A 13280-nucleotide genomic window follows, 5' to 3' on the forward strand; every position below is an offset into this window, starting at 1 on the left:
TTATTGTTAAAAAGAAAAATAAATACCAATCAAATATTGAAAAAAAAAACATAAACTAAAATATAATATGCATGCATATAATAATGATAATAAAATGTAGCTGCTATACTTTGATTTTAATTTCAATTTTTAATTAATTAATTAAATTAAAAATTTATTTGACAAAAAACAACAACACGCTGCATATGTATTAATTATATCAAATATAAATAAATTAAATAAACAAGCAACAATGCTTTATGCTTAAAAACAATAAAGAAAAGATGAAAAAATAAAAAATATTGTAATCCAATATATAATATATGTATAGAATTGACTGTTAATGAAAATGTAACGCCAAAATAATGATTATTGTTTTATTATTATATTTATTGCAATAAAAGTATTATTAAAAAAGGGATTACGTAAAAAATTTATAATATATATTTTTTTTTTTTTACATTCACAACTGCAAGAAATAAAAAAAAACCAAACATTCCACTGGTAATTAACAAAGTTTTTCGATCAATATAATAATAAATATTAAAAAAAAAAAGAAAAAAACATTCCAATTAATTATTAGATAAACTAAAATATTATAATATTTATAAATATTTAAAAATAAAAAAAATCATTGAAATCCTTGTGTTATTTTAAATTTGGCCATTAGGGCACTTATGGCATGATGAATTGTTGTAAAAATACGTGGACGTTTTGTTACAAATCCCCAGTCAGGTCTTGTGTTTGGTAATAAAATTGTTTTTTCAACTGACATTGTTCTTTTACCACCAGAAATTGTTAATTGTCCATTTGCTTTTCCATTGTTATATTTAACAGCTGTACCACAAATATTTTTAATAAGCCAAATTGTACGTTGATTATTAATAATTTCTTGGGCAAAATTATCATCACCAGCAATTAACCATAATAATGTTGCAAGATGAAGAAATAATTCATGTTCACGTTTTATTGTTGCATTTAATAATCTAGCAATTGTTTCCATGTAATATATTTCTCTTGTATAATGTGATGTTGTTGGTAATTTTGTTAATGTTATTAATATATTTGTACAACGTAAACAAACATCCATCCATGGTAATGAACGATTTGATTCTTCTAATATTGTATATATTTTTTCAACCAAACTATTTTCACAAAATGACAAACATCCAGATGGTGATAAACGTGTTAATGTATCAATACAAGCTAATCCCATTGATAAATGACCAACTGAATTATAATTTTGTAATACAATCATTGCATCACGTAGTTTATTTTCAACACTTGATGATGGTTTTGCTAATTCAGTTGCTTTTTTAGAACGTTCACGAAGTTTTGCAATTATTGGTGATTCAATTTTACGTATTTTATAACCACGCCATATTGATTGTATCAATATAACACTTTTTATTATTTTTTTTAATTTTTGTTTTTCAATATTGTCCAGCTGTCGTTTATTTAACCACCAATTTTCAATTTTTAATACAGCATATTTATGTTTTTTTAATAATTCATTTTGACATTTTTTCTTATAAATATAACGCCATAATATTTGAATTTTTATTACTGATTTTTTTAAATTATTATAATCATTGTGTATTTTTTTGGCAATTTTGTAGGCTCTATATCTTTGTTGAATAATTATTATTGATTTTTGTTTTAATTTAAAATCATTTTGACATTTTTCAGTTAATTTTTTTAATCGCCACCAATTTTGTATCACAGATGCTGCTTTTTCACATTTTTCTTTGTGTAATTTAACACGTATTTGTTGCTGAATTGAGATGATACTTGCATAAAATTTGATGTAATTTTTACGAATTTTTTGACCAGTTAATTTGGCACGATAACGTTGTTGTATATTTATTGTTGATTTTTTAAGTGCCAAATAATGAGCTCTTGTTTGTCGAGAAATTAAAAATGTTCTCCAATAATTTTGTATAATTATAACAGATTTTTTTATTTTGTTATAATTTCTTTGAGCTTTTATCATTCGCCATTGTGACTGTAGACAAATAGAAGCTTGATAAAGTTGTTGATACTCTTGATGACATTTTTTTGCTAGAATTTTGGCTCTCCATTTTCGTTGAATCTTGACAACAGCATCACGAAGATTCAGGAACGATTGCCTTGACTCTCTGGCTTCAATTGTTGCTCGATATTTTCTTTGAATAAATACAACAGCAAGTTTATGTTTTTCATATGCTCTTTTTGCAACAATCATTTGCCAATCTTCTTGTATAACAATACATGCTTTTCGCTATTGAATATAATTATTTAATACTAATCTACCAACTTTTTTAGCTCTCCAAATTTTTTGCAATTTAATTGCCAATTGTTGAAGAAGTTTGTAATCTTTTTGAACTCGACAAGCTAATTTTGTTGCTCTGTATTTTTGTTGAATCATTGAAGCTGCATTTTTTTGTTTAACAAATTGTCTTCTTGCTAATAACATTTTCCAATTTGCTTGAAGATAAATACAAGATTTACGAATATTTTGATAATTCATTTGTTCTTGTTTACAAAGTTTATTTGCTCTCCAACGATTTTGTAAATTAACAACAGTTTTATGAAGTTTCAAATATTCATTTCTAACTTCTCTTGCTTTAACAGTAGCCCGATATTTTCTTTCAATAATCAAAGTTGCATAATGAATTTTAATATAATTTTCTTGTATTTCTTTTCCAATTTTTTTAGCTCTCCATTTTCTTTGTGTTTTAATTATTATTTCAAGAATATCTTGATATGTTTTTTTAGCTTCACGAGCTGCAATTGTTGCTCTATATTTTCTTTGAAAAATTATAACAGCTGAACGTTGTTTATTATAATAATTTTTAATCTCAGTACCAATTTTATAAGCTCGCCATTTTCTTTGGATTATTATTGCAGCTTTATGACGTTTTAATTTTTCTAAATAGCTTCTTTGAACTTGTACCATTCGTAGTTGACTTTGAAATTTAATAATAAACATTTTTATTCTTTGATATTCTTGTGATTCTTTTCTTGATAAAAGCTCAGCACGCCAATGGTTTTGTATCACCATTGTTGCATTTTTAATTTCAAGATACTTTGAACGATAATACCAAGTTTTCTTCAAACATCTCCACCAGCTTTGGATACAAACTGCTGATTTTTTCATTGCAAGATACTCCAGATGAATTGATTTTGATTTTTTAATATTTCTATACCATCTTTGAATCTTCAAAGCACTCTCTTTCATTGAGGAATATTTTTTCTTGCTCAATTTCATTCTCCAATTTTTCTGTATAATTACTACAGCTTTTTTCAATGAGTTATAATTTTTTTGTGCTATCTGTTTGTTAATGATTGCTCTGAACCAGCTCTGAATGACAATAGCACTGTTTCTTTTTTGTTTATAATCATTTTGAATTTTAACACATCTCCACCAGGTCTGAATGACAATTGACGAATTGCAAACTTTCTTGAAATACAAGACATGATTTTTCGTCTCATGATGACGTCTCCAAGCTCGTTGAATGACTATTACATTTTTTTTAACATTTAAAAATTCATTACGTTGTGATTCTAGTAGCTTTAAACGAATCCACCATGAAGCAATAATTCTAGCAGCACTTTTTTGAATAACAAAATTATTTCTAACTTTTTTCATTTGAGCAACAATTCGCCACCAGCTTTGAATAATTTTTGTGGCTTCTTGCTTTTTCATGTATAATGATTTTGTAATTTTCATTGACTTATTAGCTCTCCATCTTGATTGAACAAATAATACAGTTGTTTTTAGTTTTTGGTAATTGTTAAATTGTCTTTTTGATGCTGAGGCATTTCTCCACCATAGCTGAATTAAATTAACAGACTTTAGAATATTATTGTATTTTTTTTGTTCAATTAGCATCATACGAGTTGCTCGCCAATGTTTCTGAATAGTAACAATTGCATTTTTCTTTGCTTCAAGCTGCTGACAATATGGTCGAGTTACTCGAAGTCTTCTAAACCATTTTTGAATAACAACAACAGCTTTTTGAGTATCCAAAAATTCATGTCTAAGTTTTAACATAATTTTTCTTTGTCTCCAACAAGCTTGAATAATTTTTGCTGCATTATTTTTCTTAATAATTTCAGTTTGACGTTGATTATTCAGTGTTTTCATTAATTGACGTGCCTTGAAACTTCTCCAAGAACATTGAATAACAATAGCAGCATTTAATTTTCTATTTTTCAAAAAATTACGTATTTTAATATACCATAATTTTGATCGCCACCATTTTTGTATAATCATTGCTGATTTTGAAAATCTTGGTGCTTGAAATTTATAAATTATTTGCCAAAGAAGTGATAATGTTTTTTCACGATGACCATCAGCAACTGCTTTAGCATCAATATGTCCAGCAATAATATAACCAGAATCACGTAATGCTGTTAATGCTAGTTCAGCATTATGAATTTTTTGTAAACGTGATATTGCTGGTACACGACAACGACATGTTAATGTTTTAAGTCCAGTTATTAATTCCATAACACGACATAATCTAACACCATCACGTAAATCAACTGATAAATCTTTTACAGCATAATCATATTCATCAATATATGTTTGTTTTTGTGTAACAATATAACCATGTGTTCTTAATATTTTTGTTATATCACCAACACCACTCAATGTTTCACGTGAAAATGTCAATAATATTTCTCGACTTTCTTTGTATGTTGCTTTTTTATGAAAAAGACATGGATCATGACCAATTAATTTATTATTTTTTGCATAATCAACAAAATAAACAAATAATAAAAATTTTTTAACAATAAATTTGTTTAAATTTGGTAAAAATGATGATAATTTAAGTGTCGTTAATGGATGTGAATGTTTTTGTTGTATGAATGGATCATTAAAAAATCTTGTTAATAAAAATTTTGTTAATCCAATTAAATCATTATTTGAATTAAGTGGTATTGTTTCACCATAAATAACTTCAAGACCAATTCTTAGCCATAACGGATTATAACTTAATAAAAGTTCAAGTATTATTTTTTGTAATCCAATATCACGATTAAGATCACGATCTTGTCTAACAACAAATATACCACGTTCAACAAGTCCAGCTGTTGATGATAATACTTTTCTAACTTCAGCACGTGTAAAAATAGCAAGTGCTGCTTTTCTTAATGTATTTAATCTTGTATTTGTATGATATCTTGCTGATACAGCTTCTTTTGTTTCAGCAAGTGTTATATTATCTTTTAATCTTGATGATTGCCATACTTTAGCAATATCAATTTTAACTGTATCAATATCAGTATTTAAATGTTCAGGTGGTGTTAATAATTCATTAAGCCATTTTTTAAATTCCATTTCTTGTTGAAATATCCATTTTTCATCATAATAAAGTGTACTTGCTAAAAATGGATCCTCAGTCATTGTTGCAGCAAATGGATCTGGATTATGAAATATAAATTCATTTGGATCATACATTTTAACAATTGTTTCTTTCTTTTGTGGTTTTACAACTGTTTTATTTAAACCAGCTAATGATAATTTTTTTATTCTAACTGGTGGTATTGTACATCCACCTCCAGGACTTTTTCTAATTGAATTATTAACAATTGATTTTTTTTTAATAACTGAATGTTGTAATATTGATTTTTCTTTATTTATTTTTAATGTTTTTTTTGGTGATATTCGTTTGATAGACGTTGATGTTGATGTTGTAGATGATCGTTTTATAGACATTGATTTTTTAATATTAACTCTTTTTGTTGGTGATATTTCAAAACAAAATGCTGATTGATTTGATGATGAATAATTTAATGTTCTTGTAAATGTTTGTGTTGTAAATGTAACTTGTTCTTCAATAATTTTATCAAGACCATTACATTTACTACGAAATACAGATGATGATGCTTGCTGTTGCAGTTGTTGTTGTTGTTGATGTTGATGATGATAAGCTGTATCTTGATTTTTAACCCAAAGATCAGCTTCAAGAACATCTCTAACTGATACATTTTCACCATACTGATATCGAGATACAGGTGATGATGATATTGGAGTTGCTGGTATAATCAATGAATCCATACCTTTAACTGGTGATATTTTGCCAAAATTATCAACAAGTTTATTTGGTTGTAAATTGATACTGGTTGGTCTTATTGGTGATTTATCATACTCAAATGTTTCATTATTATTTACAACAACATCAGATGAATTTATTTCAAATGTTGTATTTCCAATTGATTTATCTGTATCGCTTTTTTGTCCAGTTGAACATGCATTTATTGATAATCTATTTGTTTTAATTGGTGTCACAAAATTTGCTAAATTATCAATCATCATTGAAAAATCAGAATGTGTTGCTTTAAATGTTGTTGGTTCTGGTGAATATGAACGATAATCATCATCGTAAATTTCTTCTTCAACTTCCTTAGTTGTACATTTATATTTACAAAATTTTGGATTTTGATTAACATATGTTTCACGACGTGGATCAACATCACTATCATCAAATGGTGATGGTAATTCATGATGAATATTTGGATGTACAAATGTCTCACGACGTAGTTGATATTCATGATTATTATTTGGTGATGTTATACCATTACCAGGAGAAAATTTTATGTCTGATGTTATTGTTGATTTAACACGATTATTATCATTTTTAATTGGTGTTAATTGATAGCTACTTATATCAAATATACCAGATATTTCAGTTGGTTTTGATGATACATCAAAGTGTTTTCTTTCAGATCTTTTTTGACAATTATTTTCTTTATTTTCTTGACATTTTAATGATGATAATGATTGTTGATTATTGTTAAATGTTTGTTGTATATTATTATCATTTGTTGGTGCAAGAATTCGTGTTTTTGTTTTTGTTTGTATTTTTTTTGCTTGAGTAGCTGTTGTTATAATGGCAATGTCATGTTTTATTCTACGTGAATCAATCAATTGTAGTGTATCACGCCATGATCCAGCTTCTTTTGGAGTCCATGATATTGTTAGCTCTGCTTGACTCTCAGATGGAATGCTTACTGTCCATGGATTTAACAATATTTTTCTCTCATCTGGAGGCAGCTTTGAGACTTTAACCTGCAAAAAAAAGGGATAAGTAAATTTGGCATTGCATGAGGAGATTGTTTGATGTTCAATTAAGATTAAAACATACATCTAGCTGTCGATTGCCTGGATTTTTAATTAACAATGTTGTTGATGCTGATGAATTGACAGTTGTCTCAAGATTTATATGAGTTTGAGGCTGAAATGGCGCCAAAACCAGAACTGACTGGGGCTCTGAATGATCTGTTGACAATTTTTGAGGCTTTCTTGCCTCTGGAGTAACATTTATCTATTAATTTATCAAAAAAATACATTAATAAACAACATAAAGTCACAGAAATTATAAAATAAACAATTGGGTTAATGACAAACCTGGAAAAACATTGTTTTTTTTTCTTTGTTAATAACAAGGTTGATTAAATATTATTTTATCACTAAATACTAAATTGTTGTTAACATTTTGAGACACTTTTAAGACACTTTTAATAAAACAATAAATAAATAAACTTTTATAAAGTACAGAACGCTTGGGATGAATCCGGTTTTTTTGTCGTTTTTGATGACAAACGGTTGAGTGTGTGTGTGCGTGATAAAATTTGAATTCTCAACTGTTTACGTGTGTTCCTAAACTCACCAAGATGGCGATCAATATGGCGGCGATAATTCCTTTTGCGTGTTCGTAAACCACTTTTTTTGAATCACTATTTTTTTTTTCAGACAAATTGAGGGTTTTATTGCAAGTAGCAAGTAATAATTTTATAATTTTTGGCTTTTAAACGAGGAAAAAAAAAATAAATAATTTTTATACTTTATAAAGCTAATTTTTGAAATACTTTTATAAAGTCAATTTTTTAAATTATTTTATTAATGATTTGAAAGAAAAAATGTTTGAATTAATAATGCCAGCAACAATATAAGAAGTTGAATAGGTATTAAAAATTCTAAATAAATAATATTATAAAAAAATAAATAATATTTAATCGTTTTATTTATTTGACTTTTTTTTTTTTTATCAGGTAATTTAGGTATCTTAAAATAACAAAAAACAAAATATGAAAAAATGATATTTCAAGGGAATATTTTAATGATAAGAACAAAATTGTTTTTAAAATTTTAATAAAATTATATTTCACAAAGATATATAATTATTTATTTATTTTTAATTAATTATAAGGTGAAAAAATCACCATAAATCCAGGTTTTAATTAGCTGATGAATTTATTCCCAAAGGGACCAATCGATATGTTGTGGTTTAGCAGGACCTGAATAAATAAAGAAGCAAAATTAACGCAATTGATAAAAAAAAAAAAAAAAAAATGCAATTATTCCGGTAATAAACTTACCCATTTTGCTGTTGATATAAAAGCAGAGATGTAAAAATGGTCCATCAATTTTTAATGTCTCATAGAGGTCAATTGTTTGATTTACTGGAACATTTTCGTGGGACCAGACAAGTTTATTGTTTGGACCTTCAAACAGCTAAAATGACATGTAAGAAAATAGATAATATAAAAAAATCTTTTTTAATAAATAAATACCTTAATGTTGACCCATTGATAAAAAATAGGTTGAACGTTGTATACCAAACGTATTTCACGCTGATGATATGATTCGTGTCTTGTAAGTGTAATTACTTGACAATTTGAATCATCGGATTCATGTGTAGTCGGATTATATGTTTTACTGTCTCCATATGCTATCTGTTTCGTGTCCCAAGCTCTGGCATTTACTATAAATGCCAAAATCAATACGCAAATAAATTTCGTTGAAATCATCATCTTCAATGAATTCAATAATTGAAAGTTATTAGAAATAATTTAATTTTTTTTTACGTATATATATATTATTTCTTTTATTGTATTTAATAAATTTTTACAAATATTGGTAAGAAATTTTCAAAAGACTGAAATAAAAACATTTTTTTTAATTTGCTTTTAAAGTGAACTGATAATTTTTAAGGATTATTTGTCAAGACGTGATTGGCGAACGTTGTGCATTACTATGTATTTTATTATTTTTTATTTATCTAAAATAAAAATATGCATATATGACTACAGACTATAAAATTTAATCGTAAAACCACGTTAATTTTATATAAAAAAAAAAACATACATATATAAACTTGTCAAAAATATTTTAACTTTTAGATAAAAAAAAATACGTTTATTTATTATTTTTTGTTTTTTTTTTTAATTTTTATTTAATTGAATTTTCGATATTTTTCATGAGGTGATGATGTTTGTATATTAAAAGCTATGGTCGTCAATGAGTTTTAATGACGATATTATTCTATAACAAAAATTGTGGAAGAATATGAACGTTCATTATTTTTAAATTTAATTTTAAAGTTCTTGAAAAAAAAAAATAACCGAAAAATATATTATCTATAAACTCAAAATTAATTTTTATTTTTTTTAGTGACTTAGATCAATAATTTTTTAAATTAAGCATACCAGTCGTAAGCTATGAAATAGATACAGTCTCTTAAAAATAAAATAGATATATTATTTATAACCGTTTTATCTATCAATTTTTTTTTTTTTATCAGGTGATTTAGCTATTTAAAAACACAAATATTTCAAGAAAATTATTTTTTATATAAGCAACGTGAATAAAAAAGCGAAAATGTAGAAAGTTTTTTTTATATTATTGACATCAATTGTTTCATTTACTTAAGCATCTTCTTGGTACTTTCATCTAATAACTTTCATCATAGTTGGATCACCTGTAAACAGCTAAAATAATTTTTAAATAGATTTTTTTTTATAAATAACTATACATTTAATAATTTTTTAAAACTTACAATTTAAGTGATACGAAAAAAATAACACCCTCAAAATAAAAAAAAAGATAATATTTATTAGTTTTATTTATTGAACTTTTTTTTTTATCAGGTGATTTAGGTATTTTAAAATAAAAAAAATAAAACATGAAAAAATTATATTTCAATAGAATATTTTATTGATAACAACGAAATTGCGTTTTAAAATTTTAACAATACCACATTTCACAAAGATATATATAATTATTTATTTATTTTTAATTAATTTTAAGGTGGGAAAATTCGCACCGTATAAATTCGAGTCCTGAATAGCTGACAAATTTATTCCCAGATGGACCAATTGATAAGTTGTGGTAATCCATATTTATCTAGATTAAAAAAACAAAAAAAATTTAACGCAATTGATAAAAAAGAAAAGAAATGCAATTACTCTGGTAATAAATTTACCCTCTTTGACGTGAACAAAAAAGCAAAGATGTAAAAATGGATTATCAATTTTTATAAATCTCTCATAGATGTCAATTGTTTGATTTACTGGAACATTGTTTTGGTACCAGACAATTTTATTGTATTCTAATTGACCTTCAAACAGCTAAGATGACATGTAAGTGAATATATTTTGTTTATAAATTTGACAATTTTTTTTAAACTTACAATTTAAATAATATAAAAAAAAATTTCTTAAAAAATAAATACCTTAATGTTGACCCATTGATAAGGAATAGGTTGAATGTTGTATACCAAACGTATTTCACGCTGATGATATGATTCATGTCTTGAAAGTGAAATTACTTGACAATTTGAATGATCAGATTCATCTGTAGTCGGGTAAAATGTTTTACTGTCACTATATGCTATCTGTCTCGTGTACAAAGCCCTGACATTCACTATGAATGCGAAAATTAATACGCAAATAAAATTCATTGAAATCATCATCTTCAATGAATTTATTTATGATATATTTAGTAATTAAAAATTATTTAAAATAATTAAATTTATTTCTACGTATATATTTTTTCTTTTATTGTATTAGTTTAATTTTTGTGGATATTTATAAGAAATTTTTAAGAGACTGAAATAAAAATATCTTTTGTCATTTGCTTTTATAGCGAGCTGATAATTTTCAATGATGATTTACCAAAATGTGATTGGAGAACGTTGTGTCTTGCGATATTTATTATTTTATATTCATTTAATTATATAAATATATATTATATACTTCAGCCTATAAAACTTAATCGGTTTTTTTTAATATCAAGACGCCAATGAGTTTTAAATACGACATTATTCCATAAAAAAATTAATAGAAGAATCTGAACGTTCATCATTTCTTAAATTTAACTTTAAAATTAAATTTAAGGAATAATTATTATAAAAACATAGGAACATTTATAACTGAAAAAAAATTATTATTTAAACTCTATAAATTATATTTTCTCTTATTTTTTTAATGATTTGGAACAATAATTTTTTTTAATTAAACATCCCAGCCGTAAGCTATGAAATAGATATAGTCTTCTAAAAATAAAATAGATGTTATTTAACCGTTTCATCTATCAAACTTCTTTTATCAGGTGATTTAGGTATTTAAAAAAAATAATATTTCAAGAGAATATTTTTTTATAGAAGAACAGTATTGTTTTTAAAATTTTAACAATATTATATTTCACAATGATATAATTATTTATTTATTATTAATTAATCATAAGGAGGAAAAATTGACCATAAATTGAAGTCTCGAGTAGCTGACGAATTTAATTTCAGATAGACCACTTGATTAGTTGTGTTACTCCATATTCACCTGAATAAAAACAGAAAAAATATAAACACAGTAAACGTAGCCTTGTTTGACGTCAATAAAAAATCAGAATGTTGAAGTTTTATTTTATATTATTGACATCGATTGTTTGTTTTACTGGAGCATTGTGTTAGGTACGAGATAATTTTCTTCTTCGTTGGATCACCTTTAAACAGCTTAAATAATTTTTAAAAAAATAGATTTTTTTCCATAAATAATCATAAATTTAATGACGTTTTAAAAACTAATATAGTCGTAGATAATTTTTAATGACGATTAGCTGATGTCTCGATTAATAAGCGTTTTTGATTATATAAATTTTTATAAATATATATATATTATATATATATTACTTTGGGCTGTAAAAGTTAATCTTCCTTTCCTATGATTTATGAATTATGTCACCACGTTATATCTATTTAAAAAATCATATATATATGTATCTATAAATTTGTTGAAAATAATTCAACTTCTAGAGAAAGACAATTCTTTTTTTTTTTGCAAGTTTCATCTAAATAAAAATACATCGTTTTTATGAGGTGATGTTGGTATTTTAACACTTATGATCTTCAATAATGGGGTCTTGAAACTTGTTTAAAGACAGATATTTTAACTCTCAAATAATATACCTGCAATTAATCTGTATAAAATACCGAACATAAAATTTCTATAATATTTCCAGACCAATAATAACTATATTTATAAGATCATTTTTCTCAAATAAGTATTGTTCGTTTACAATTATTTTGTAGTATATTCATTTTTTTTTTTGTGTGACAAGTTGTGTGTAATTGGTCGTAATTATATGTATAAACATTTTAATTATAATCCTTTAATATGATAAAAATATACAATTATTTAAAATGTATATGTTTTTAAATTTCAAATTTTTATATTTCCCGATTAAAAGTAGTTATTGGCACCGTCCCGTTTACTTCAAACATATACTCTATAAATAATATGTGCACAGTATAAAGTATATTTGGAGTAAACGGGATAGTGGCAATAGCGCAACTGATAGCTAGCTCGGAAGTCTGAACTCGTTAAAAACGTTATTATGAAATTCAAGAATGTATATGGAAAAAAACCACATAACTATAATTTGGTTTTTGACGGTATCTACCATCAAAGATATTCAAATTTCCAATTATTTTGGTATACCAATTATATATAATTCGACTGTCGTCTAATTTTGCTGGACATTATTTTCAGTTTAGTTTATTTATACTAGAGTGTGGTCACCATTGTCCCTGCATTGCTGGACATTTTTTTTCTTAAATAAATTCTCAGATTTTTCTTTGATTTTTTTTCGCAGTTCTACTGGAGAAAATGCGGAGAAAAGCAAAGAAAAATATTGGACAGAAACGAAGAAATAACGGAAGAAAGCAGAGGAAAATTTCTCCATAGAGTATAGCTGTAATGTTGAAAACATTATAATTAATTTAATGTATGATTGATTTAAGATTTTTTTTTTTTTTTTATGTATTGTTACGAATAATTTAACAATATAATAATTTATCCTCTATAATATATAATATAATATAATATTTTATCCAATAAATCATTAACAAAATCATTATTTTGTTAATGATTTATATTAGATAAAAAAAAAATTAGTAATGCCAGCTACAACATGAGAAATTAAAGAGGTATATGTATACTTATAGTATTCTTTTCTATATAAATATATCTAA

At 25.2% G+C, this 13280-nt stretch overlaps 1 protein-coding gene across 1 annotated transcript; it reads right to left on the minus strand.

Annotated features, from left to right (window-relative positions):
- Positions 1–424: 424 nt before the first annotated feature.
- On the minus strand, positions 425–7542 carry LOC122851533 (protein abnormal spindle-like). Its single transcript, XM_044150858.1, has 6 exons — positions 7379–7542; positions 7116–7295; positions 2678–7039; positions 2312–2614; positions 1646–2239; positions 425–1540 (listed from the first exon to the last, which is right to left on the minus strand). Exons 1-6 carry the CDS (start codon positions 7388–7390, stop codon positions 611–613), a joined length of 6381 nt encoding a protein of 2126 aa, XP_044006793.1. The 5' UTR covers positions 7391–7542; the 3' UTR covers positions 425–610.
- Between the last annotated feature and the right edge of the window lie 5738 nt (positions 7543–13280).

Source organism: Aphidius gifuensis, linkage group LG1 (genome assembly GCF_014905175.1).
Source record: "Aphidius gifuensis isolate YNYX2018 linkage group LG1, ASM1490517v1, whole genome shotgun sequence".
NCBI classification, from domain to species: Eukaryota; Metazoa; Arthropoda; class Insecta; order Hymenoptera; family Braconidae; genus Aphidius; species Aphidius gifuensis.

Bases quoted from the DNA above. Each gene is read 5' to 3' on its own strand.
- LOC122851533 (XM_044150858.1), bottom strand. The intron at 7,040-7,115 runs GTATGTTTTAAT...TTTTTTTTGCAG, and splicing joins CAGGCAATCGACAGCTAGAT to GTTAAAGTCTCAAAGCTGCC. The intron at 2,615-2,677 runs GCTAAAAAAATT...GCAACTTTGATT, and splicing joins AAACACAAAGAAAATGGAGA to ATTGAAAGAAAATATCGGGC.